This window comes from Plectropomus leopardus, chromosome 22 (assembly GCF_008729295.1).
Source record: "Plectropomus leopardus isolate mb chromosome 22, YSFRI_Pleo_2.0, whole genome shotgun sequence".
NCBI lineage: Eukaryota > Metazoa > Chordata > Actinopteri > Perciformes > Serranidae > Plectropomus > Plectropomus leopardus.
In genome coordinates this window covers 22,221,212-22,247,127 of record NC_056484.1, presented here as the reverse complement: position 1 = coordinate 22,247,127, position 25,916 = coordinate 22,221,212, and the positions used below count along the sequence as shown (strand labels likewise).

General features: G+C 39.4%; 1 protein-coding gene across 4 annotated transcripts in view; it reads left to right on the top strand.

The window, feature by feature from the left end:
• The window catches only part of braf (B-Raf proto-oncogene, serine/threonine kinase), a 28,237-nt gene extending 2,856 nt beyond the window's left edge, over window positions 1–25,381 (top strand). The window contains exons 2-21 of one of the 4 annotated variants that reach the window (XM_042511092.1): window positions 3,777–3,878; window positions 3,992–4,279; window positions 4,366–4,469; window positions 5,155–5,235; window positions 5,567–5,669; window positions 5,779–5,927; window positions 7,731–7,850; window positions 8,023–8,182; window positions 9,491–9,530; window positions 11,510–11,629; window positions 13,935–14,071; window positions 14,154–14,271; window positions 15,716–15,800; window positions 15,908–16,084; window positions 16,174–16,220; window positions 16,885–17,003; window positions 17,093–17,224; window positions 17,918–18,052; window positions 20,051–20,204; window positions 21,466–25,381. In XM_042511092.1, coding sequence (XP_042367026.1) covers window positions 3,777–3,878; window positions 3,992–4,279; window positions 4,366–4,469; window positions 5,155–5,235; window positions 5,567–5,669; window positions 5,779–5,927; window positions 7,731–7,850; window positions 8,023–8,182; window positions 9,491–9,530; window positions 11,510–11,629; window positions 13,935–14,071; window positions 14,154–14,271; window positions 15,716–15,800; window positions 15,908–16,084; window positions 16,174–16,220; window positions 16,885–17,003; window positions 17,093–17,224; window positions 17,918–18,052; window positions 20,051–20,204; window positions 21,466–21,488 — 2,394 coding nt within the window. In that variant the 3' untranslated portion in view covers window positions 21,489–25,381. The remainder of the gene's footprint in view (window positions 1–3,776; window positions 3,879–3,991; window positions 4,280–4,365; window positions 4,470–5,154; window positions 5,236–5,566; window positions 5,670–5,778; window positions 5,928–7,730; window positions 7,851–8,022; window positions 8,183–9,490; window positions 9,531–11,509; window positions 11,630–13,934; window positions 14,072–14,153; window positions 14,272–15,715; window positions 15,801–15,907; window positions 16,085–16,173; window positions 16,221–16,884; window positions 17,004–17,092; window positions 17,225–17,917; window positions 18,053–20,050; window positions 20,205–21,465) is intronic. The other 3 variants (XM_042511093.1, XM_042511094.1, XM_042511095.1) reach the window with 3 other exon arrangements.
• The last annotated feature ends 535 nt before the right edge of the window (window positions 25,382–25,916 follow it).

The window sequence follows — 25,916 nt, the reverse complement described above, 5'->3', positions numbered from 1 at the left end:
TGATGATGGATGGTGGGAGAAACTTTTCCAAAACTATGGTATCATCTCGGTCAACTAATATCTACTGGAGGTTATATTGTACCATAAGAAAACCGTTTTGTTCTTTGACATACACATTGCTCGGTTCTTTGACATAAATTGGAACCAGTGGGTTTGCATGTTTGAATAATAATACCTCACCACTGGCCATTTTTCAAAAGCATCACTTTTAACTTGACTTCTGTCCTTCCAGACAGCCATTGGTTTCAGCTCATTGGAGATAGATATGAAAATATTGAAACTTGCTGCAGATGGATGGTCCATCACACTGAATATATAAAACCCTTTCAACTATTTCCTAAAAGCTTTAGTCCCAGTAACTTCAGTAAGGTCTGAATTCAACAGCTATTCATTTTGATTGATTTGCAGGTTGTTTTCTTCATGCAAGCAATGAATCTGTTGTAAACAGTGAAAAATACCTGGTATAATTTCCTAGAACTCAGTGGGACTCCTCAGGTGTTGTCTAACAGCATCCATTACCCAAAGAGCTACAGCTTACTGAAACATAAACTGGGAAAATTTGTAAATTTTACATTTACATTTTAACATTAGACAAGCTAGCAACAGACATTTTTTGGTGTTTTTGATTTAGAAGATAAGTCAATCAAAATGGTTGCTGATTCATTTTTTTGTGCATTGACTAACTGATTACTCAACTAATCATTGCAGCTCGGAAGTCCAGGAACTATTGCAAATTTCCTCTCAGGGCCTTGTTTTCTGCAGTGTATATCCTTTGTTGCTGTTGTGAGTTTTTCAAAATGTCAGTTGTTGATTTTTGTGCACAGACTTACCCCAAACAGTTCTTGCACCGCTGGACAGTACAACCTCCTGAGCAGGGACTTGTTTGAGGGTAGGAACTCAAATTCAAATTCAGATTAAGTTACAGGTTCCTAAAAGAAGTTCTTGGAAGAATTTCTTTGCTAGAAAATCACTGATAGTCACCAAGACTAAATATTTACTATGCTGGAAATCTATAGATAGATTTTAAAATTGTCAGGTCAATTTTATTTAGACTCCATCATCACAAATTATAATTTGCCTCAGGCAGAAACCTCACGAAGAGCAACTGAAGAGGGATCCCTCTTTCAGGCAGACTAGGCCTATATCAGCCTAACTAGCCTGAGCCAGCCCTAACTATAAGCTTTATCAAAGAGGAAAGTCTTAAGTCTCCTCTTAAATGTGGAGACGGTGCCTTCCATTGGCTGTCGATTAACTTAAAACCGTTTTGGGAAAAAAACTTTTGCACAAATCCCTACCCTTTTCTCGCTAATATGATTGTTCTAAATCCATTATTCATTACATTATTCATTCATTCATCCATCCAGTGATTCAAATCCCTGATTTTGATAGACACTGCAAAGAGAAGTCCATACCTTCAATTATAAAGTTTATACATGGTATAAATACCATGTAAATTATTACATTATAAATCAGTCAATTTTACTTTAGCATTAAGTTATTCATATCTCATCATGAATTCATTTTGTGTGTTTTTATTGCTTTTTCTAAAAAAATTTTTGCAGATTTGCAATCTTAAGTCTTAAAAATGCTCAACAATGGGAAATAGGATATTATGAACCATTTTTTCTGACATTGCATCTCAAAATAATTGGTAGTATCTGTTTTTTTTTTAAATAATGTACAGAATTTTAACATCAAGTATATCAGCAACACTCACATACATTTACAACATCCAGTGAAATAAAAAATGACGAAGCTTTTTTCAAGGAATTGATACTTTTATAACACACAACACACACACACATATGTATATATATATATATATATATATTTTATGTGCTCCATACTGAAAAGTCACCAACTTTTTAACGTGAATGAAAAAAGTTTTATATTGAATAAATCATTTGGGCAAAATTGTCCATAACTCTTAAGTAATTGGTGTTAATTTTTTTTCCAGTTTTGGTAACTGTAAAATTGGTTGTAAATTTAATTGAGTGGAATTTAAAAATTGTTAACTTGCTTGAAGCTGAAGGAACCCTGGCTCTGATCTGAGAGAGTGGCAGAGAGCGTGGTTAGACTTTGTCCCTGTCTTTGTCTCTTCTGCAGTACTGTTAGGACCCCCAGACAGGCTCATGATAAGAGGTCTAAACATAATAAGAGGATTCAGGAGGAGATGAAATCAACATTGGTTTATTTACAAAAAAAAATACAAGCTACATCTACCAAAAGCTACCATCAAAAGGCTGGTGGGCCGGTCAAAAAGAACCAAATAAAAAAGAAGTGAAGACACCCAGAGCAACCCACAAAGGGTCGTAGGATCTGGACTCTACCCTCTAACCTAAAACACCAAAAAAACTAAACCTGTCAGAAACAAAGCAACGAAAACAGGACTACCAGCTGATCTGATCTTCCTGCCCTGCTCTTTATGGGTTTCCCTCAATCAGGGTAAGCAGCTCCATCTATGAGGGGAAGCACACACCAGTTAGGCCACCTGTGACACCACGAAATGTATAATACCACCGCTTTCAGATGGCACAATTGTGGTCAATTGGCTTTGGTAATGTTTTTGTTTATTTGTTCATCAGGAGAGTTTCTCCCTGCTCTCCATCCCTCCCTTTTTGTATGCCTACAAGCCATGTCAAATTCATTTTTAAGCACTTTTGGCCCAGAGTAGGGTAGGGGCATCCAACTTTAAATGGCTGTTCTTTTGTTTTTATCTTAACCCCCCCAAAAAAAACAGAAATAATTATTGGATTTTTGACGGTGCTTGAACACATCATTGGGGACTCTAAAATTATTATTTGTGTCATATGGGTTATTGAATGAAAAAAAGCAATGCAAATGAAACATAACTGATTCATCTTTGAATGATAAAGTATTCAAGTTTCCACTGCTCCTGAAAGCATTAGCCCTTTCTGTCATCTAGCTTGTTTACCGTTGATTTATCAAAACACATTATGTTCACAAATGTAGACACAAGACTTTCTTGTAGGGGACTAAAACATTACAATTAACTGTCATGAACTGAGAACACACTGAAATCGTGACAGCTATGGTAACTTACCTGACGTAAACATGATAGCAACTTGTCAGTGGACTAATATGCTATTGAGACAAAAAGTTGTTATGTTCCAGGTTGTAAACATGCTTATTTCTGCTGTAAAGTTGAGCATTTTAACTTGAGGTTCTCTGACCTTGACTTGCTTTTGGAGCCAGCCTTAAGTGGCCATTAGAGGAACTGCAGTTTTTGACACTTCAGCGTTGGCTTTATTTTTCAGCCCCAGAGATTGCTGCTTGGTCAGTAATCTCCTTGTTATTATGAGACCAGATCAATCAAATCAACTTTATTGCCATGTTTTGAGACCAAAACCATTGCTTTACCAGGCTGTAAACATATGATTTTTTGCTGTAAAGTTAGACATTTTAATATAGGGGTCTATAGAGACTGACTTTTGGAGCCAGTCTCTAGTGGCAATTAGAGGAACTGCAGTTTTTTGGCACTTGTGCATTGGCTTCAGTTTTTTGGCCCTGGTGGGTGCCGCTTAGGTCAAACCTACTATACTCAAACAGCCGACAGAGGTAAACTGGCGGTAAATATGACAGCAGATAAGCTCGCTAGCTGTGGAGCTAGCTCGGCCACCCCGCCTGTGATCTTCTGTGACACTAAATACGCACCTCAGTCAGGCAGATAGACTCTAGAGGCCTCTAACTCTGTTTGTTGATCATCTACTGAAGGCTATCAGTCTGTTTACATTGTTTACTTTGTTTCCCCACAGATCTGGAATATCAAACAGATGATAAAGTTGACACAAGAACACTTAGAGGCCCTTCTGGACAAGTTTGGAGGAGAGCACAATCCTCCGTCCATATATCTAGAGGTAAGATGGGTTTGGCTTAAATGAATCCATTCGCAGAAACATAAATCCTTTGTGTGTCACTTGCGGTATGGGAGCTGTTGAGTCAGTGCTCTGTGGTGTGTTGTCTCTGTCAGGCCTATGAGGAGTACACCAGCAAACTGGATGCCCTGCAGCAGAGGGAGCAGCAGCTGCTGGAGGCCATGGGCAACGGTACGGACTTCTCCTGCTCTCCTTCTCCCATGCCGGCCCTGCTGGAGGTCAAGATGGGAGGCTGTGGAGTTGGAGGGGGGGCTCAGGCTTTTCCATCAGCGCCCAACACCTTGGCTGTGCTGCAGACCCCCACCGACGCCAGCCGGGCCAACCCTCGATCCCCCCAGAAGCCCATTGTCAGGGTCTTCTTGCCCAACAAACAGAGAACAGTGGTACGTCTTATGTATGATCCTTTTTTAACATTGACCTACTGTGCTCCATCATGGCAGCTGAGTGAGTGCTGTTGTGTTGTGTTCAGGTCCCAGCCCGCTGTGGGATGACTGTGAGAGACTCGTTGAAGAAAGCTCTTATGATGCGAGGCCTCATTCCAGAGTGCTGTGCAGTCTACAGGATACAGGACGGGTAAGCCTCTGACAGACGTACTGTACTGCAGTCATCCATACACCAGTGCACATATACCAACTTAAAAATGACATGCATCAAGTTGGGTTTTGTTTTTAATCTGCACCATTTTTTACTTGCACTTTTTTGCTGCACCATTTTTTTAAACCTCACTATTTTTTCCATGCACATTTTTTTTCCATGCTCTATATTTTTTATGCACCATTATTTACCCTTACTATTTTTTACCTGCACCATTTTTTTTACCTGCACTATTCTTTCCATGCACCATTTTTTTTTTAACCTCCACATTTTTTCTCGCAGCATTTACCAGCAACATTTTGTTACCTGTATGGGTTTCTTACCTGCACCACTTTTTTTTCTTACCTGCACCACTTTTTTTTCTTACCTGCACCTTCTTTTACCTGCACTATTTTTTTTACCTGCTGCATTTTTTAACCTTCACTATTTTTTACATGCACTGTCTTTTTCACCTGCACCATTTTTTTCACCATTTGGTGTATTTGTCCTTTATCCACACTTCCACCACTGTAAAATTACAATAATGCACAGTAGAACTACTTCTAATAATTATGGAAACATTTACCTTTTTAAATCATATATCAGCTTCTTTTCTTTTATTTCATATAAATATTTATTCAAATTAAATAGTTAGTTTGTGTATATGTGTGTATGTGTCTGCCAGGATCAAAGTTAAGCATGGGGAAGATTGTGCCTCTTCAGTTGTATCCCCCAAACTTTGGAATGAGCTGCCTCGACACGTTAGGTTGGCCGATACACTGCCTATTTTAAAATCCCATCTTAAAGCACATTCTTATTCATTGACTTTTAATACAGTATGATAGTTCTCATTGCTTTCATTATTTTGTTGTCCTTTTGACTTTTAAACTGTTAGCTTCTGTGTTGTTTCTGGGTTTTTTTTCTTTTTGACTTTAAAGCATTTTGTGCTTACAGTTGTTTTTTTTTTGCTCTATAAATAAATGGGATCGGATGTTGTTGCTGCTGCTGTTACTTTTGAAAAGTTTTTGATGTGTTTGTTGGAGCAGTAGCAGTGGGAGTTGTAGATCTTTCCCTTAACTTTCCGCTTCCTGTTTCAGAGAGAAGAAGCCGATTGGCTGGGACACAGATATCTCCTGGCTGACAGGAGAGGAGCTACATGTAGAAGTGTTGGAGAATGTTCCGCTCACCACACACAACTTTGTAAGAACTATCAGAGAATATCACATGCAACTCCAACGACAATAAACATGTTACAATAATTATTTTGCTCAGTGTCACTTGTTCCTGATTGTGTGTTTGTGTTTGGCAGGTGAGGAAGACCTTCTTCACTCTGGCCTTCTGCGACTTCTGCAGAAAGCTGCTGTTCCAGGGGTTCCGCTGCCAGACCTGTGGCTACAAGTTCCACCAGCGCTGCAGCACCGAGGTTCCTCTCATGTGCGTCAACTACGACCAGCTAGAGTAAGTCACTTTTGTGGGACTGTCTCGTCCACAGTGTGCCCAAACTGGGCTTAAAATACATATCTTCACACTGACGTCTTGCTACCTCATTTCTCCACAACTGCTCTTTATTTTCAAAGGGCAACTCTACAGTTTTTTCACATCAAGCTGAGTCTCTAGCTGCTGGGCAGCACTACTGCATGGGTAAAAATAAGTATTAAAATGCCTTTAGTGTATCCAGAAGAAGAGTGATAAACGTCCTCAAGTGATGTCACTTGAGTCAGCGTGTTGGGGCTGAAGAGTTTGAAAATGATAAAAATCTGGAGGTGGAGGAGTCAGAAATTAGTGAGCAGACCAGACCTTTGTAGCGTGCTTTTCTTCTCTGCATGAAGCTGCATGGCTCCAAGATACAGTAGCTGTTACTAGCATGACACACATGAATATCTTATTAAACTGTCAAGTTGCATTGTGGGTAATGTAGGTGCAAAGATTTGAGCAGGTGAAAGAATGTGTGTAAAAAAAAATAAGATTTCTTTTTTTTTTTGCATGGGCTACCTGTGGTAGTTTTTGTTACTGTTGCTACACGTTGGTCTGACATGCATTGATAGCATCACTTGTCCCCCCCAGTTATTTAACTTGTTTTAACCATATTTAGTTGAACAATGTGTGCTATGATTATAAACTGAAGTGTAGTTGTTTTTTTCAAATTTGGCACAAACCTTCACTTGGACTCAACAATGAAATGTTTAGAATTTTGTGGCCACAGGTCAATGTCACTGAGTCCTCGTCTGTCTCATTCCCTTGAATACATTATCTTAAGAGCCCAATGAGGGATTCTTTTTCAAATTTAGCACAAATGTCCATTTGGACCTGAGAATAAACCAATTAGTTTTTGGTGGTTAAAGTCAAGATCACAGTGACCACACAGAACATGTTTTTGGCCAAGAATTCTTTTGCTAATTGTGACAAAATTTCCCACAACTATTTAATTGAATTAAAAAACAAAGGGATGACATTTTAAATCCAAGAGTTTAAAGGTCAGCTTCACTGTGACATCATAATGTACTGCAAACATTTCTGGACATTATTCAGTGTCACTGGCGTGATTGACATTTGGTCAGATACTGAGCTGGTGAAACTAATCTTGGGTGTCCACCTTGAAACTGTGCTGATTGTAAAGATCTTCAGAGCTGGCGGGGAAAGGCATACAGCTGGGCAGTGGCAATTCAAGTCTTTTAACTGTTCATTTGGAGTCCAAAAATATTATTGCCATGTGATGCATAGTCAGTTAAGTTCTCTTAAAAGGCTGCTTGAGTTGGTTGCCGGTGTGTACTGAATTGCTATCTTGCTATTGAGTGATGAGTCTGGTCTAGAGCTATTGGTCTACTGGCTAACTTTTCTGATATTTCACTCCTTAATAACGGTCTTGGCTGAGTGTACAGATGCTGGCTTGTGGTGTTTTCCAGGGAACAGCCAAGTTTCATTTTGTAGTTTGGCCAACTTGCAAAATAAAGGTTGATAACCCATCTAAATCTTAGACTGAGAAACCTAGTAACAAGACTGATTCTACCCTTAATTTCTGGTTAGAGGGAGGATGCAGTAGAGGGCATATGCAATGCTATGCTTTAACATGAAACTAGTTCGTCACGTTCTTCACCAAGCTCTGTGCTGTACTGCTGTGTGTCACATTACTTAATTATTTATTTCCATCTAGTATCTCGTGATTGAATTGTGGGTATGTCAGACTCCAGGCCAGAGCCAGGTTGTGTGAAGAATGACTGACAGAATATTAAATTTGTCACCTCAATGGTTTGTCTTCTTCAGCTTGTTGCTAGTGTCCAAGTTCTTCGAGCATCACCCATTTACCCAGGAGGAGGTCTCCTCAGAGGGAACCACCCCTGTGTCTGAGGCGTGTCCATCACTTCCCCCATCTGACTCCACCGGGTGAGTCTTCCATTATCACACTCCTCAGTGGAGCACAAGCAGGAGTCGAACTCTTCTTAATGTTCTGCTCGTGCTTTAAATCTTTGTTGTATCACTCTGAAAATGAGCAGAAATGTCTCCTGGAAGTCCTAAAAAAGTATATAATTTTCACTTCAAAACTTCATCTCTCCAGGTCTATATGCCACACCACTGTGTCCCCGTCCAAGTCCATACCCATCCCGCCCAGTTTCCGGCCCAACGAGGAGGACCACCGCAACCAGTTTGGCCAGCGGGACCGTTCATCCTCTGCCCCCAACGTCCATATCAATACCATCGAGCCTGTCAACATTGATGTGAGTCTGCTCCCTCTTTGCTGGACTCTGATAGCTGTGTGCCTCTCAACCACTGACCGTGAATAAGGACTCACTATCATGTCAGTGAAATCGGATTGTGCTGTTCAGCATGAATATTTGGCTATTTGTGCCTTATTTTCCGTATAAAGTTTTAGAGTTTGAACAGGGTTTGGCAGTACATTTAGAGTGACAGCAGCAGTTGTGGAATATACTACACAAGTCAAGTTAACCCTCCAAGCTAAATGTATGCTAACTATGCTAACAAGAGGTCAGAAATATTTCTGACAGTATATATCTAATACCTTCTTTTTCACAATGTTTTACATACTTAAAAGGACAAATGAATAATAATTTCCAACATATTGCTTTCAGGTGAAACCTGTTAAAACCAGCATGTGTTCAAGACTAAGGCTCCGTCCTAATACATCCCTTGCCCCCATAGCGCTAACCCTGCGTTTTGCGTGTTCATGTCTAGGGGTAGGGTGTCCTGGTCGGATAGAAAGGCAGGGCAAAGTGATAGGACTACATGGCCCTTCAAAAAAAGGTTTTTCAGAGGAAAATGAAGTCTCATTCAGTGAGAAATTATTGGTATGAGCATCAAAAGAAACTAACAAATAAAAAACTTTAATATTACAAAATCACTGTATCATCTTAGTTAAATATCAAATGTATTACCACCCTCTACTTTATAACAAGCAGAACAAAAACATTGCTAGTAGCATGCCAATGTCCTATTTGCTATGTAGCTAACTAGCTAGCTAACTAGCTAGCTACTTAACGTTACAGTTGTGCATTTTGACATATTTCCATGTCACATTTCCCAACTGTGATAAGAAATGATGCCCGTAATTTAACTTGAGTCCAGCAGTAAAGTTGCTGCACATGATAATGAAGCACAGTTCTTTTTTATTTGATGAAATGTTTGATTGATTGATAGCCTGATCTTTAGCATCCATGCTCTTATATCTCCTTCACATAATTGGCAAATGTCATTGTGATGACACCATTATTGCCGCAGTCTTATTTGTTTTTTGGAACGCCATTGACAACTACTGATGACATATCAGGGTCCTAAATTTCATTTAGACCCTGATAAACATTTAAACCACTACACCTTGTAACTCTGTTCCGTGGGGCCTCTTAGAAACAAGGGGTAGGGGTAAAAATAGGACATGGGGTTGGGCCACCTCACTTTGCGCCACTTAGACTAAATCTATTTATGTCCTTTAAACTGTGCAGAACAGTAAATTACGTGTGTGAAAATTGTTCAGGCTATAATATTAATTTCCATTCTCCCTTTTTTTCCAGGATCTGATTCGAGATCAGGGCTTGCCAAGGTCAGATGGAGGTAAGGATCACAGTAGGAGACTGGCTCATTCCGTGGCTTTTTTTTCCCACCATCCCGCGTCTGCGTGCTCTGGTCTTTTGTGTGTGTGTGAAGTTCAGACCCAGGAGCTTGAGTTAGTTGTGTGTAGTCCTGCACCCTGCCAGTCACTGAAAATAGTAAGCTGAGGACACACATGTCAATTCACATCTGTGGGTCAGGGTTAACTTCAGCAGACCTAGTTTTGTGCCAGGCCCAGCTCCTCATCAGAACAGTCAGTAGGACGACTTATAGTCAACCTCTTTACACAAGTTTGGTGACAAAATAAAACCACTAAAAGTGGGCCTGCTGTAGTTTTCAAGACTTAAATGGAGTTAATTAGGTCACATGCTTTTGACAAACAGAACTAATTGTAGTCATAAACAGAATATCAACTATTACTTTAAGGACTTGGGGTGGATGTCCTGCCGCACAATCCTTAAAATGTGTTATTTAGTCGTGTAAAAGAGTTCAGAATTGTTTCCATCTGAATCCGTGTCAAAATACGCCAAAGTCTGCTCACAAGTTTCAGAGTTCCTGCCAAAAAAACAACTAATAGACAGGTATGAAAACTTCCTTGATAAAGGCTTTTTTTTCGATGGCATATTTACAGTAGGTTTGACAGTGCCACTGAACTGTTGCACTCGATTTCCTAAATTTGCATACAGCCATTGTTTGTAAATGCAATTGTCTGTAGTCCATATTATGTCATAAATCCAACAATTTCAATATATCAAATTCTCACTAAGTTCATTGTAACAATTTTCTAGTTTCGATCTAGAGACTTATTGGAAGAGTTAAACATTTTGGGAAATACCTGTATATGGGTATTCTTTCTTTTTATACATACCCCTCACTGCAGGTTGGGTGGTTATGTCCGGGTATACAAAAAACTTGCAGTGTTAGCTGCTAACTTGTGGTATAATTGCACGTTGTTTATTTTACATAGATCTAATTTGGGGGTTCTCAACATTTTGAAAGGGATGCACAGGAAAAGTGCATTTGCAAGTTGTCCACAGAGATTGCTAACTCTAACAGAAATTATGGAAAACCTGTTTCATAGTGGTGATAAAAGAGAACCCAGTTGTCTTTCACACAGCAGTTCTGAGCCACTCACTCAAGAAAATGCTGATGGACAATCTTGGGGAGGGCTTCCATATTATAATGTAAATTTATTCTGGCTGTTTCTTACTTACTGAGTAAAAATTGATTAAATAAATACTGTTTATTAAAAAACAAAAACAATAGCAGGCAACATTACACATCACTAGTAAACACATTAGCTGCAAAGATTTTTGTGATTTTAGTTGTAATTGATGGGCGGCAATACAAAAAAATACAAAAAAATGTTTTTAAGTGTATGTTTGTGTACAGAGTAGATAAACAAGATACAATGAGTCAGTAAGCGTTGGAGGTTAGGGTTAGAGGCATCCTCTGACCGAGCCGGCTACTTCCAAGATAGCAATTGAATAGAAATAAAACTAATAAATTGTACGGCTCTTTGAATGTAGTAATGAGTGTAGTGTAGTAGTAGTAACACCGTGTATTTTAGACTTATTGTAGGAGCTGAATTGTAAAATCAAAGATTAAACGAAAATACACTATCTTGCCAAAATGTATGCCGTGTGCATGGAAACAGCCAAATGATCAAAAAATGAATGAAAAGTGCGTAAAATGCACCAAACAGTCCCTAAGGGTTAATATCCATCTTCTTATCTCACTTCAGGAAAGAACGAAAATAGGAGTATTTCCCATAATGTTTACAATAAAATTTGTTACAACGTATTTATTAAAGATCAAAGTTAGCAGTGTGAACGCTGCTCGCACTCTGAGGAACACATGTAGTGCTGTAGGAGGACACTCCACCCGGGAGCTCAGGTGTAGCCATGGACAGTAGTGAGTTGGAGGTGAGAGGGGCAGGGTGAGTAGCAGTGATGGTCTGTCTGTTTCTCTTTGCCCTGCAGCCCCCCCGACCCACCCCGCCCGCTGCTTGAGGAAGCACCGAACACGGACCTCAAGCCCCCTCCTATACTCCTACCCCAATGACATAGTGTTTGATTTTGAGCCCGAGCCTGTTTTCCGAGGTAGTTAGGCCTCTGTGTGTTCCTGTGTCCTTCACCCTCTCCACCCACACTCCCCACACACCACCCCCAGCCCTGTGTCCCATCCACTGTGTGTCCCCCTCTCTCTCTTTTTCCCCTATGTCCTCACATGCTCTCTCTGGCAAACACACCCGACAGCTCACAGGTCACACACAGATCTCACCACTACTCTAATCACACACTCTGTGGATGGTGGCTTGATTGCTGAAATCCTCCTTTGATCAACTAGTGTTAACTATAGAATAATTAATAATTGTTCCGATCTAAGTAGCATCACTTGTTTAGACCCCAGGTTTTAGTCACATTGCAGTAAAATGAAAGCACAGACATAACTGCATTCATTTAGATGGTTGCTTAATTTAAAAGAGAACATAATCAACGTGACATCAAGTATTTAATGGGTAAGTTCACCAGGGGATCTGCTTTGTGCCTAAGAATCGGTTTCAATGAAAACTTGTGACGGTGTGCTCTGTGAGCTGGGGCTTACTGTGTTAATGACTGAAAAGTGTGAAAATATTTATATCCTAAGTATAACCATCTTCAACTTAAATGAACATTCCATATCCTTAAAATATTAAAATGTTAGTCAACTTTAACTAGCTTATTATTGGCTTCATTACTAGCTACTATTAATATTGATGTCTAAAATGGTATTACATTACCGATTCCAAATAGTGTTTCAAGCTATATTCAATTGAATACAGCATAAAGACAAGATATTTAATGCTCAGAATGATAAATGTAATTGTTTTCTGTAAAATCATTCTGAATTTGATGCCTGCAACACACCAAAAAAGTGAGACGGGCAACATAACACCAGGAAAGTTGTGGAATACTCAAAAAACACAAGTTTGGATCGCTCCACAAATAAACAGGTTAATTGGTATCAACTGACTGAATCATCCTCCCTGCATCTACAAATAAAGTTAAGACACCCCAGACTTCTCTGGACCCGAACTCATCTGAAATGGACTGACACAAAGTGGAAAAGTGTACTGTGGTCTGACAAGTCCACAGATTGATTTTGGAAATCATGGACATCCTGTCCTCCAGGCTAAGGAGAAAAAAGGACCATCAAAATTGTTACAAGCTCAAAGTTCAAAGCCAGCATCTTTGATGATATGGGGTGGTGTTCGTGCCCATAGCACCATGGGTAACTTCCACATCTGTGAAGGCACCATGAATGCTTAAAGGTGCATACAGGCTTTGGAGCAACATATGCTGCCATCCATATGACATATATTTTCCAGGGACATCTCTGCTCATTCCAGCAAGACATGTGTTCCACCAGCGTGGCTTTCCTGTTAAAGAGTGCAGGCATCAGAATGACCTGCCTAGAGTCCAGACCTGTCTCCCACTGAAAATGTGTGGCACATTATGAAGCTCAAAATGTGACAACAAAGACCCCAAACTGTTGATCAACTGTATATCAAGCAAGAACAGGATATTTCACTTTTACACAAACATTTTGTCACACAGAGGTAAACATGCCCTGTCCCAACTTTTTTAGAACGTCTTGCAGACATCACATCCAGAATAAGTGTATATTTACAAAAAACAAGGGCTGTCAGCATTAACGCATTAATTTTGATGCGGTGAAGGTCAGTACATAACAAGTTTATTTTTAATTGCATATATTTTTTGTCTGGTCTTTTGGTTTGGTTGTAAATAATTCCTACATAGCTTACTGTTTAAAATCTTTCTGATACACATCAGAAAATGCTTTGTGATTCTGATACAAGAGGTTAACAAGAGTGATGGACCTTTTGAAAAGTAGATTAATAACCCAAAAAGGAAAGTTAAAAAATCATGAACAAGAAAATTATCTCAAGAAAGTGCCAAAAAAATAGTTTTTTCTGTTTAAGTTTTAAATATATAATTAAAAAAATTATTAATATACTGTTCTTGACATTTTTCCATTTTTTTCATCTCCCTGCAGCTAATTTTCCTGTCAATTTCTTGTCACCTATAAAATTTATTTATTTTGCAATTTGCAGGATATTTCTTGGCTCATTGCCTTTTCCCCCGTTTTTTCAAAAGAAATCAAACCAATTTTCTCAGGCCCCAGCGGTTTAAACCATTGACTGCCATCCCTCACCTCTCTGCATGTGATCAAACACACACTCACACACACACACACAACTGATACAGACGCCTCAATCCCTGTCCTCGCCCAAATCTCTTCTTTCTTTACTCTTCTGCTTTGTCTCACTTTCTTATTTTACCTCTCCACCTCACCTCTCTTCTTTTATTCTTTCCCTTCTTTTCCTCCCGTACCCCCCTCCAGGCTCGACCACAGGGCTGTCAGCCACGCCTCCCGCCTCTTTACCCGGCTCTCTGACCAACGTCAAGGTTCCTCAGAAGTCGCCGTGCCCGCAAAGGGAACGCAAGTCCTCGTCCTCATCTGAGGACCGCAATAAGATGGTGAGACATGAAAACAGGTGTTGGGATTATTCTAGAGTAGGTTTCCTATGTGCTCGTGCTAATGCAGTGTCTTGTGGAACAGAAAACCCTGGGGAGAAGGGACTCCAGTGACGACTGGGAAATCCCCGAGGGTCAGATCACTCTGGGTCAGAGGATAGGTTCTGGATCTTTTGGAACCGTCTTCAAGGGAAAGTGGCACGGTAAGACCAGTGCTCTACTCATCAACTTATCTTTCATAGAGATAACTCTTTGAGGTTTTTTTGTTTTTTATTTAAAACACAAGGTGACATGATTCTTCATTACCATGAACACACACACACGCGCTTTATTTTGACTCAACAAGTATTGGTGTTGCACAGTGCACCGAAATGTTGGTACTTTTTGATACTTTTTTTGTTCCCTCCCCTGATTTTAGATATTAGCTCATTATTTTGAGTTAAGTAATTAAAAACATATATATATTTTTAGAATTCTTACAATTGACAAGTGTTAGAAGTGTAAAAAAGAAAAATAAGAAATTACCTAAAAGAATAAATAAAAAAAACGCTGAAAATAAAATGATATATGAACGTTATTTATCTTATTTTTCCTACAAAAAAGTACATTTTTAATGTAAAATTGTAATAATTATGAAAGTCGTTTTCTAGACATTTTTAACTTTTGTTGTTGACAGTTTTCTAATAAACCTCCCCCCTTTTTTAATTAAAAAAAATAATAATAAAAAAAATTGCCGGTAATTCCTTGTCACCGTTTGCTAGTATCTTGCACTTTGTTGGACATTTCATGCTCGTTGCATCAATCAATCAATCAATCAAATCTTTATTTGTATGGCACTTTTCATACAAAGAGTAACACAAAGTGCCTCACAGAGATTAAAAACAATAACAGAAATGAAAAACATCAAAGAAAATCAAGAAAAATACAGACAGCCTGACCCTCCCACCCCCACATATACGTACGCAACAAAACACACATACTCATGTAGATATTCCCACACATATTATGTGTTTCTCATGATTTCCAAATCAAGCCAGTTTGCTTGGGTTTCCAAGGGTCAAATAGCTTGCGAAAGGCAACTCGACCCACTACAAGAAAACTGATGCTGATCCAGGTTTCAAAGGGTTAAAGGGGGAATTCAACAATTAAAATGCAGTTTTACACCTGCCAAAAAGTAATTTCAGCTCCTGTCTTGTCACTTCCTTTTTGCCTTAAAATGGTTTAATTTCAATCATGATAGTTAGATGTGACAGATTATGGTTCACCTGGTCCTTTTTACCAGTTAAAATACCGTTAAAGGGACTTTTAAACTATTAAAACACAGTTTTACGCTTGCCAAAAAGTGATTTTAGCTCTTAAAGCTGAAAGGGTTTTTTTGCCTCAGAATGACTTGATTACATTCATGACAGTTAGATGTGACAGATCATATCTCCACCAGTTGATGAAATACTTTCAAAGGGGCAATTCAGTCCATAAAATGCAGTTTTTACATTTTAGCCTCTATGACTTAACAGGATCTTTTTCCATCACATTATTGGGAATTGGCTGTCATATGAATATATATAAAATGTGTTTTAACAGGTAGTTAAATTGACATTAGCACATCTAGCAGCTCAGTGGACTGACATGTCCTCCTTCTCCTCCCAGGGGACGTGGCAGTGAAGATGTTGAACGTCACTGCTCCCACACCTCAACAGCTTCAGGCCTTTAAGAATGAAGTGGGAGTCCTCAGGTAACTTGTGACACCTGATATTGTACTGAAGTGTTGTCCTTTAACAAAGCAGTACAAAACTGCTGGAGTTGTGTATTTTATTAACCTGCTGTGTGTGTTTGCACCAGGAAAACGCGTCATGTGAACATCCTGCTGTTCATGGGCTACACCACCAAGCCTCAGCTGGCCATCGTGACCCAGTGGTGTGAAGGCTCCAGTCTGTACCACCACCTGCACATCATCGAGACCAAGTTTGAGATGATCAAGCTGATCGACATCGCCCGGCAGACCGCTCAGGGCATGGAGTGAGTTCCCCGACACACACAGCAGCAGTTGCTCCGTGTGTGTAACTGGTCTAATAACTTTGTTTTAATAACTCTGTTTTCCCCCTCAGTTACCTGCATGCCAAATCAATCATCCACAGAGATCTGAAGAGCAACAGTATCCTTCTGACACCTGCTTATCTTTAGGCTGAGGTCCATATGAAATTCACAGCTGTTGATGAAGCTTGGATTTAATTTGCTAACACACAAGTAGGGATAAAAATATCACCCCCATCTTTAGAATCAGGGTTCATACGGTCATAAAAAACCTGGAAAAGTCATGGAATTTGCTGATAGCAATTCTTAGGCCTGAAAGAGTTTTGGAAAATTAAATATAACTCATAAGTTTTGGAAAAGTCATGGAATTTTGATGCCCAAACCTGGATAATAGTTTAGGAAAGGACTTTTGGAAATTTGAAAATAATAATCATAGAATAATTTCTGTTTCTGTTTTTCAGATTCTGGCAGTGATAAATAGTGTAATTTTTGATTATTTTTTTTTTAAAGGGGAAAAAAATCAATTTTCAAGAAAAGAAATTGCCAAATAAACAAATTGCTAAACTTTTTTTCTTTAAAATTCTCAAAAAAAATTTAAGAATCCGTTATGTGTATCGATGGTCGTTTTACATAATGTATCTGCTTTAAAGTTTGCTTCAAAGTCATGGAAAACTCATTGAAATTTATCTGTAAAATGTGTATGAACCCTGTAAAGTGCACAACTCTTACCCGGTTAAGAGCGTAGAGGTAGAAGAAGAGTGTTCCCTTGACTTCATCTCCTCCAGATATTTTCCTCCACGAGGATTTGACGGTGAAGATCGGGGACTTTGGTCTGGCTACGGTCAAGTCCCGCTGGAGTGGCTCGCACCAGTTTGAGCAGCTGTCTGGCTCTATTCTGTGGATGGTCAGTGCTCATTTTTTTGTTATGCAAAGATACAGGATGAGTAGGTGTGTGCTGGCAGTCATTTGACAGTGTGACTTGTGCTCTGTCAGGCTCCAGAGGTAATCCGGCTGCAGGATAAGAACCCCTACAGCTTCCAGTCAGACGTGTACGCGTTTGGCATCGTGCTGTACGAGCTGATGTCAGGAGCGCTGCCCTACTCCAACATCAACAACAGAGACCAGGTGGGAGGACTCAGTATATCACACTGACACTGATGTTTGCATAATCCAAGACATGGCTTCATCTTAAACGTTTGTACGGTATGTTTTATTTGGCCTCCATGCTGGCGATAGCCCTGGGTAGACCATTCTGTTTTCGGGTTTTTGAGTTGTCCGTCCATCTGGCCTATTCTCATGAACACGACATCTCCAGAACACCTTGAGAGAATTTCTTCAAATTTGGCATAAACATCCACGTGTGGACTCAAGGATGAACTGATTAGATTTTGGTGGTCAAAGATCAAGGTCACCTTGACCTTGCATCCATGTCATTCTTGCGAATGTGATATCTCAAAAAACGCCTTGTGGGAACTTCTTTAAATTTGGCACAAACATTCACTTGGACTCAACAATGAACTGAATATATTTTGTTGGTCAAAGGTCAAGGTCAGTGTGACATTATATCTCATTCTCGTAATTTCAATATCTTAAGAAGGACTGTAAGACAAACTTGACTGGAGCGCGGAAGCATATAACAACAGTGCGGTGATTCTAGTTTAAACATTGAGCAACAGTGTAAGAAAATCTCTCCACACAGGCTAAAAACATTAGCTCTGAGGCTAGTTCTTAAAGACACTGGGTCGCACAAAGCAACGACCAAAGGAAGCTGCAGCCGCAAACAAATATTCTAATGACTGGTTTGTTTTCTTTCCACAGATCATCTTTATGGTGGGTCGAGGTTACCTGTCTCCTGATCTCAGCAAGGTGCGCAGCAACTGTCCAAAGGCCATGAAGAGACTGATGGCCGACTGCCTGAAGAAGAAGAGAGAGGAGCGACCTCTCTTCCCTCAGGTGAGAGAGATAAACAATAATGCTTTTACATTTTACTGGCATCTTATTAGGATGCCTCCCAGACGCCTCCCTGGTGAGGTGTTCAGGGCACGTCCCACCGGTAGGAGGCCCCGGGGGAAGACCCAGGACACGCTGGAGAGACTATGTCTCACAGCTGGCCTGGGAACGCCTCGGGATCCCCCGGGAAGAGCTGGACGAAGTGGCTGGGGAGAGGGAAGTCTGGGCTTCCCTGCTTAGGCTGCTGCCCCTGCGACCCGACTCTGGATAAGAAGAAGAAAATGGATGGATGGATGGAGACAGCTGCATAAGATTTGCTACATTAATGCCATAGAATGCTGAATGAATACAGATTTTTTTTACCTCAGTTTTGCACAAAAATAGATACCTCTTTAACCCTTTAACACCTGGATCAAGATCAGTTTTCTTGTGCTGTGTTCAGACACCTGTCACGGGTATTATAACCTGAGAAAATGAGTTTGATTTCTTTTAAAAACATGATAAAAACAAAATGAGCAACTGTGAGAGACAAGTGCGATAAACTGCAAAACATTAGTAAAAGGTGATAAGGATTTGGTCTGAAATTTAGCTGGGGGGGATTATTAGATATCATCAAAACACAAGGGGAAATGTCCAGAAACTCTATTTATAATTCTCCTAATTCTATAATTAAAAATATGGTGCTTGAGGTTATTTGTGGGTTTGTTTGTATTTAATATTTTTTTCTTTTTTTAAGTTTTTTTAGTCTAATTTTTTAAATTTTAGTTTTATTTTGTGCTTATTTTTAGGTAATTTTCTTGTAACTTTTTACAGATTTCTTACTAATTCTTGGGACATTTCTCTTGAAGTTGCTCATCGCTCTTCAAGCCAATTTCAGGTTTCAAAGGGTTAAAAACAGGCTGGCATTAGAGACAAACCTTCATTCTCAAAGGGATACTTCTCCCAAAAATGACCATTTCTGTTAATCATTTAATCACAACTCATCACATTTTCACCTAAAATATTATGATTTAAAACAGTCAGTTCAAGCATTCAGCTTATTTTGGATTCTCTTTTGGGTAATAAATAAATAAATTTAAAAAAAAACAAGGAAAAGATGACAAGGACATGACCTGACAGTTAGATGGGAGGGATTTTGAGATATTATCCCCCCAAATGACAGGAAAAATGTCCAGAAAACTGCATTAATTACTCATAAATTATACATTTACAATTATGCTATAAAAAAAAGTATATTTTTAGCGATTTCTTAAGGTCATATTGTTGCTTGTTTTTGCCTTTTTTGCTTTTTTTTTTTTAGCCTATTTTTATGTCATTTTGTTGAAACTTTTTACTAATTTCTTGCAAATTTTTGGGCCATTTCTTGTAAAGTTGCTTGTCACTGTCATTCCATGATTTTTTTTTTTTTTTTTTTTTAAATTAAAGCCTATTTTTTCAGGTTTCAAAAGGTTAAAAGCTGGCAGCAGCTAGAATGGCATAGTCCTGGAGGGATTTTTATGTGAAACTTCATCCGGAAGGCACATTGTGGCAAACTGACACAAAGTCCCTTTTATAGAAAGAAAGGAATATATTTGCTGAATTTATGAAAGGAGACAAATAATGAAGAGTTTATTTTGGACGTTTCTCAAACTTTATAAAGGTGGACAACTAACTCAACAACTCACTAAACTTTAAGGGAGTCTGGTAGTCTGTATGTACCTTTTTTTCTTGTCTTCAGCCAATCACGTCCCTAATTTTTGCCTGTTTTCTGTGAATAATTTTCACTCTGTCAAAAAACCTCACTGATCTGCAGAGGTGAGTTACTTGTGTAGCCAGCAGATGGCCTCAGAGGTTCACGAGATGAAGGAAAGCAGCTGAACTGAAGCATTGCTCTCAGCTCCAAACACAGCATTGTGCACAGTATATTTTTAAGTGTTTGGATTAGTTGTGAATGGTGCTCACACTCATTGTGACTGATGAGCCTGCGGCCGCGTGTGTGTGTTTGTGTGTGTATTCTGTTAGATCTTGGCGTCCATTGAGCTGCTGGCTCGCTCATTACCCAAAATCCACCGCAGCGCCTCAGAGCCTTCGCTAAACCGAGCCGGCTTTCAGACGGAGGACTTCAGCTTGTACGCCTGCGCCTCTCCCAAAACCCCCATCCAGGCTGGGGGCTATGGTGAGCTCACACACACACACACACACACACACACACAGAGAGAGAGAGGTTCTCACAACTGCTTTCAAATAGAAAAGAATAACTTATATATAAAAAGGTGTTAATTACATTTTTAAATATGTTTTTTTCTCATATTCCGGTTCCAGTATTTGAATATTTTTAATAATTTAACATTCATAGCTCTTTGAGAGGGTACACTCGCATTATTATGCTATAATATTATCATTATATCAGTGGAGTGGCAGCTATTGGTCCCCAGATGACTTATAGTTTTGTATGGCTCCCTGCTGGCGATAGCTGTGACCGGAGGGATTATGTAGTCGGCTCGTCTGTCCATGGTACGTTTGTCCATACGTATTTACATCCCACTCTAGCGAACGCAATATCTCAGGGGCCTCTTGAGGGAATTTCTTCAACTTTAGCACAAACATCCACTTGTACTCAAGAATGAATGGCTTAGATTTTGCTGGTCAAGGTCACCATGTATTAACTTTTGTCTCATTCTTGCGAATGCGATATCTCAAGAACCCCTTGAGACATTTTCTTTAAATTTGGCACAAAGATCCTCTTGGAATCAATGATGAACTGACCTGATAAGCATGGTCAAAGGTCAAGGTTATTGTGACCTTGCATCCGAGTCATTCTTGTAAACATGATATCTCAAGATAGCCTTTAGAGAATTTCTGCTAATTTGGCACAAACATCAACTTGAACTCAAGAATGAAGTGATTAGACTTTGATGGTCAAAGATCAAGGTTACTGCAACCCCACATCATTCTTGTAAACATGACATCTCAAGATGGCCTTCAGGGAATTTCTTCTAATTTGGCACATACATCCGCTTGAACTCAAGAATGAACTGATTAGACTTTGATGGTCAAAGGTGAAAGTCACTGCAAGCTTGCATCCGTGCCATTCTTGTGAACGTAGTAGCTCAAGAAGTCCGTAACAGAATTAATTTGGCACAAACATTCACTCAAGGATGAACCAGTTAGATTTTGGTGGCTAAAGGTCACTTTGAAATCACATAAAAGGTTTTTGGCCAAAACTCGAGAATTATTTCACAAATGATGACAAATGTTCAAGGCGTACAGCCATAAAGTGGGATTTCTAGTTCACAGAGATTTCTCGGATAATATATTGTCCAATAAAAGTAGTTATCCTTACAGGTGTACCCACAGCTTGGCCTGAGCTGACATTGTTATGGCTGCTGCAGTGGTGCTTCCACACTAATCCTCTCTTTATCTTTCGTCCTTTTCAGGGGAATTTTCGGCATTTAAGTAAGTGCTGCAGATCCCACCAGTCCATCCCCTCGTCACTTCTCAAAAGTCTCGTGTCCATGCGGTGGATTCATCCATTACTGAAAAAACTGAAAAAAATGTCTCAAAGAATGTGCTTTTTTCTTCCTCTGTCCACCTGATGAAGGCGGCCTCACCGGAGTCCTTCCAACAAAACGCTGTCCAGCAGGCAAACAGCCACCGCGACAGACAAAACTGAATTAGGAAAAAAATTTAAAAAGAAAACAAAAAAAAAACTTGAATCACACGAAAAAAAGACACAAATATCCATACCAAAACGGTTTCGAGGATCGACTTGCCTGCTGGAGGGAAAAGGCAAAAAGGATGGAGAGTCGAAGGGGAAACGTCAGGAGGAAGTCTGGGCTTAGGGCGTCCCATCATTTCTTGGTGAGGATAGAGTTCATCAGCTGGGCCGCTGAACTGCTCTGTGAGTGCCGGCAGAGAAACAGGGAAGGAGAAGAGGCCTCCCGTCAGTCGGCTGAGACAGAAGGCCGGGCGTTCGCCAGCCAATCCCGAGAGGAGCTGGAGGTTACTCAGCAGGGTTAAACCCCCGAAGGACTTGAAAGATAGATCTATTTTTATTTTTCAATTTCTCATGTTTCCGATATTAGCTAGGAATGCTGAGCTTTTTTTTTTTGTTACTTTTGAAGAGATGGTAGCTAATTTAGGAGAAAGCTTTCCTTCCGGTCACGCAGCTTAGGCCCTTTGCTTTTTTCCTTTGTGGGCTCGTTGCTGACCTGATCCTGCAAAATACTGTATTTTGCCTTTTTTTGGTGGCCACCAAATTCAACACCAGTGAGGAAACTGCAGCAGCTCTTAATCTACAGACGGATTTTGCTGAAAATTTTCAAAATAAAAGCTTGAGAGAAGAAGTTCTTTCCATAGATTTCCATTGGAAAAGTCTGCCAACAAGAGGAGCTGTTCTTTAGAGGGAAAATGCTCATTTGCTGATGAAAGCAACACGAGAGGGATTTATTGCTTCATTTAAAAGGCCTCGGCGAGCTTTAGAGGTGTTGATTTTGCTCTGTGACGCTCTACGTTTTCGAAGGATTTCCAGTGGAAAAGTCTGGTGTGGAGCTATTCACAGGGAGGAAAACTGCTAATTTGTTTGGCTGCACTAGAGCGTTTTCTTCTCGGTTTAAAGAGCCTGGTGTAAGCTAGTGACCAGCATTTACACTGAGCTGAGGAGTGTGTACAGTAAGTTGTTACACAGCATCTTTAGAGCTTTTCCTTTGCTTCTTTTTTTTCCACAACCTCAGACTTTTTTTTTTTCTTTTTTGTGCATGTCGTGTCATATCCCTTTTTTTTCCCAACCATGTGGCTTTAATATTGCACTCAGCTTCAAACGGGGACCTTACTTGTTGCGCTGCTAACGTTGCAGCACTACCTGCTGAAAGGACCGGCGATCCTCCGGAGAGTTCATTTCAATCACCTTTTTACTTTCTCTACACACATGCACCTGTACTTTTTTCTCATTCCAGCGTGTGTTGAGGGTTGTAGGTGTTATCACAGGTTCTTTTTATTTCGTCGATGTTTGCCTTTTTCTGTACAGGCAGGCCTGCAGATATTTACTTATTTATGTTTTGGTTTATGAATTTCTTTATTTGAAGCTATCGGTCTTTTCTTTTTTTGACGCTTGTTTTGGTCTCTGTGACTGTGTACTTGCACTTTGTAAAGATGGATCCAAGCAAATGAGCGACTTGCCTTTTCTTATTTTTTTTTTCTTTTTTCTTTCTTTAATGAAGAATAAATTGTGACATTCAGAGCTGATGACCCAAAATTCAATTTCCAGTGCATGAGCCATGTGCAGGGGCTGAACTGTGAATTTTTGCCGGGAAGGCTCAGTTGTCATCCAAGGACTGTCTCCAATCAGGCCTCCAGCAGCTGAGTGTGTCACCACAGCTACAGTGATGGGAGCTGGGCTGGTAAAGGGATGTTGTGAAAGTAGAGCACACAGTTGAAGCATCTATCCAGACAATGACAGACTGCTTCTTCTCATTCATCAAGGATCATTTATGTTGTTCTATCATTATATAACCCCCACGGCAATGCTATGACACATTTCGTTGCCTCCTTTTTACAAAGCATGTTAGGAAATACACTATTTGTCATCTTCTTTTTCTGTCGTACAGGGCTGCATTGAGTTTAGCCGAGCTTAGCATGAAGTCTGGAAGCAGTGTGAGCCCTGATCCAGGACAGTCTGAGCACTGAAATATGTCACTGTGCAACTTCTAAAAGAAGCATGTTGGAAACGCAGACTGGCAGAAAATGTTCGTAGCAACTTCTGAGGTGGATAAACTACACAAAGGTCTTTTCCAAGACAATAGTTCTGCTCTATCTAAAATGTTAGCATTGTGCAATTCTGCAAACCACAAATACATTACGTTTGTGTTATTATGCAGGGGATATGTTAAAAATGTTGTTCGTGTGCTTGGGTTCAGGCACAAAAACCACAAGGTTAAGTAGAAGATCATGTTTGTGTTGGCACAGTTACAGCTGGAGAAGCCATAGATGTCTTGATAAAAAAAACAGCTACTTTTGTGGCTTTATACGAGCTGGAAATGCAACAGTGTATTGGTAAAATCAACTACTTTTGTGCCACTGTCCCAGCTAGAAACGCAGTGATGTCTTTGTAAAAAAATAACCATTTTCAGTGGCACTCTTGGCTGGAAATGCAGCGGTGTCTTGTAAAATAAACTACCGCTTTTTATGGCACTAGCCACGCTGCAAATACAGGGATGTCTCAGTAAAAAACAACTGCTTTTGGAGGCACTATTCTGGTTGGAAATGCAGCAGTCTTGTTAAATAACAGCCACTTTTCATGGCACTGTACCTGCTTGAAACACAGCGATGTCTCTGTACAAAACACCTACTTTTTGTGGTGCTATCCCCAGTGGAAATACAGTGACAAGTCATTAACACACGCATATTTGGTGCCTAATAGTCACTTAAAAAAAACTGATATGACACAAAACGTACAAATTTATCATATCCGTGGTTTGTAGAAACGTACATTGCCATCATATTTTGCTGTGAACAAGGCTCCTTTTTTTGCACCTCAGAAATAGCTAAGAAGATTGATGTCCATCCAGTGAGTTTGTATTTCTAACATTTTGCTTATTGCAAATTTTATGAGCTGCTCAGTGACTGAAATGTTTCAGGAGATCATCTGTAACATCTTGAGACATTGCAAGTGATCATTTATTAGTCTAGCTAAAGTATCTCTGAACTGGATGCACAAAGATTAAATGTATGTTAATGTCATAACCCAGGTTAGACAGCAGACAAAAGCATGTCCCAAATTGTGATTAATATTTGAAGATTAACCAAACCTAACTCTGTGTAAAGCCTGATATCTACAGGTGAAAGCAAGGTACTAAATGTCCAGCTGCTATTGGGTGGTCTTTGGTCTCAAGCGGTGTTAATCTGAAGGTCTGGCTGTGTGCCACGTATTGGCTTGTGCAAGGGATTTGCAAGGCTTATTACAACTTTGGTCTTGTTTTAATAGTCTTGGTCAACATTCGTCTTGAAAGCTCAAAAGAATCTAACATTTTTCTCAAGAATTGGTGGAGACCAAAACAGAACTAAAAGGAGGCTGAATATTTAGCTTGACGGTCTTCTGTTGACCAAAACCACAACTGCAAATGAATTTTAACACTAAATGCGTCATTTAAAGTTGTTTTGTCGATTTGTCAAGACAAATGTTGTGGTTTCAGCTTGTTAAAGAGATGTTCTGCCCCCAAGTGGCCAAAAAAAATGAATGCGGCTATGACCCTTTGAAACCTGGATGAGTATTTAGAACTTTTAACCCTGAGAAAGTTGGTTTATTATTATTATTATTATTATTATTATTTTCAAAAAGGCAATGTGGGACAAAAGGCAATGAGCAAATTAGCAAAAATGTCCAAAAATTGCAAGAAAATAGTAGATTTAGAATTAAAAAAAACAACAAAAAACTTGCTAGCAAGCTAGCAAAGTATATCCAGAGAATTATATTTCGAATTATTAGAATTGTCTATTTAAAATCATTTTACAGAATAATTATTTTTTTAAGCAGTCATTTCCATTATTTATTTATTTATTTATTTTTTGGTTTGGTTTGGTTTGGTTTTTGCTTTCATGTTTTTGTTTTTGTTTTTGTTTTTTTCTTAATTCTCTGGTATTTTTCTTCCGTTTTTACTAATTTCTTGTTCATTTCTGGGTCTTTTTTTCTTACATTGCTCATTGCCTTCTTACCATGTTTTTGAAAGACATCAAGCCAATTTGCCCCATTTTCAAAGGGTGAAACTGGTAGTAACTCATTTTTTGGGGGGCAGCAGACACATGTTCTAACCAAAACACTGACATATCATCAAAGTCACCCCAAACTACATATTTTTCCTTTGACCTGTAGTGCTGTTTATCAGTCTAGATA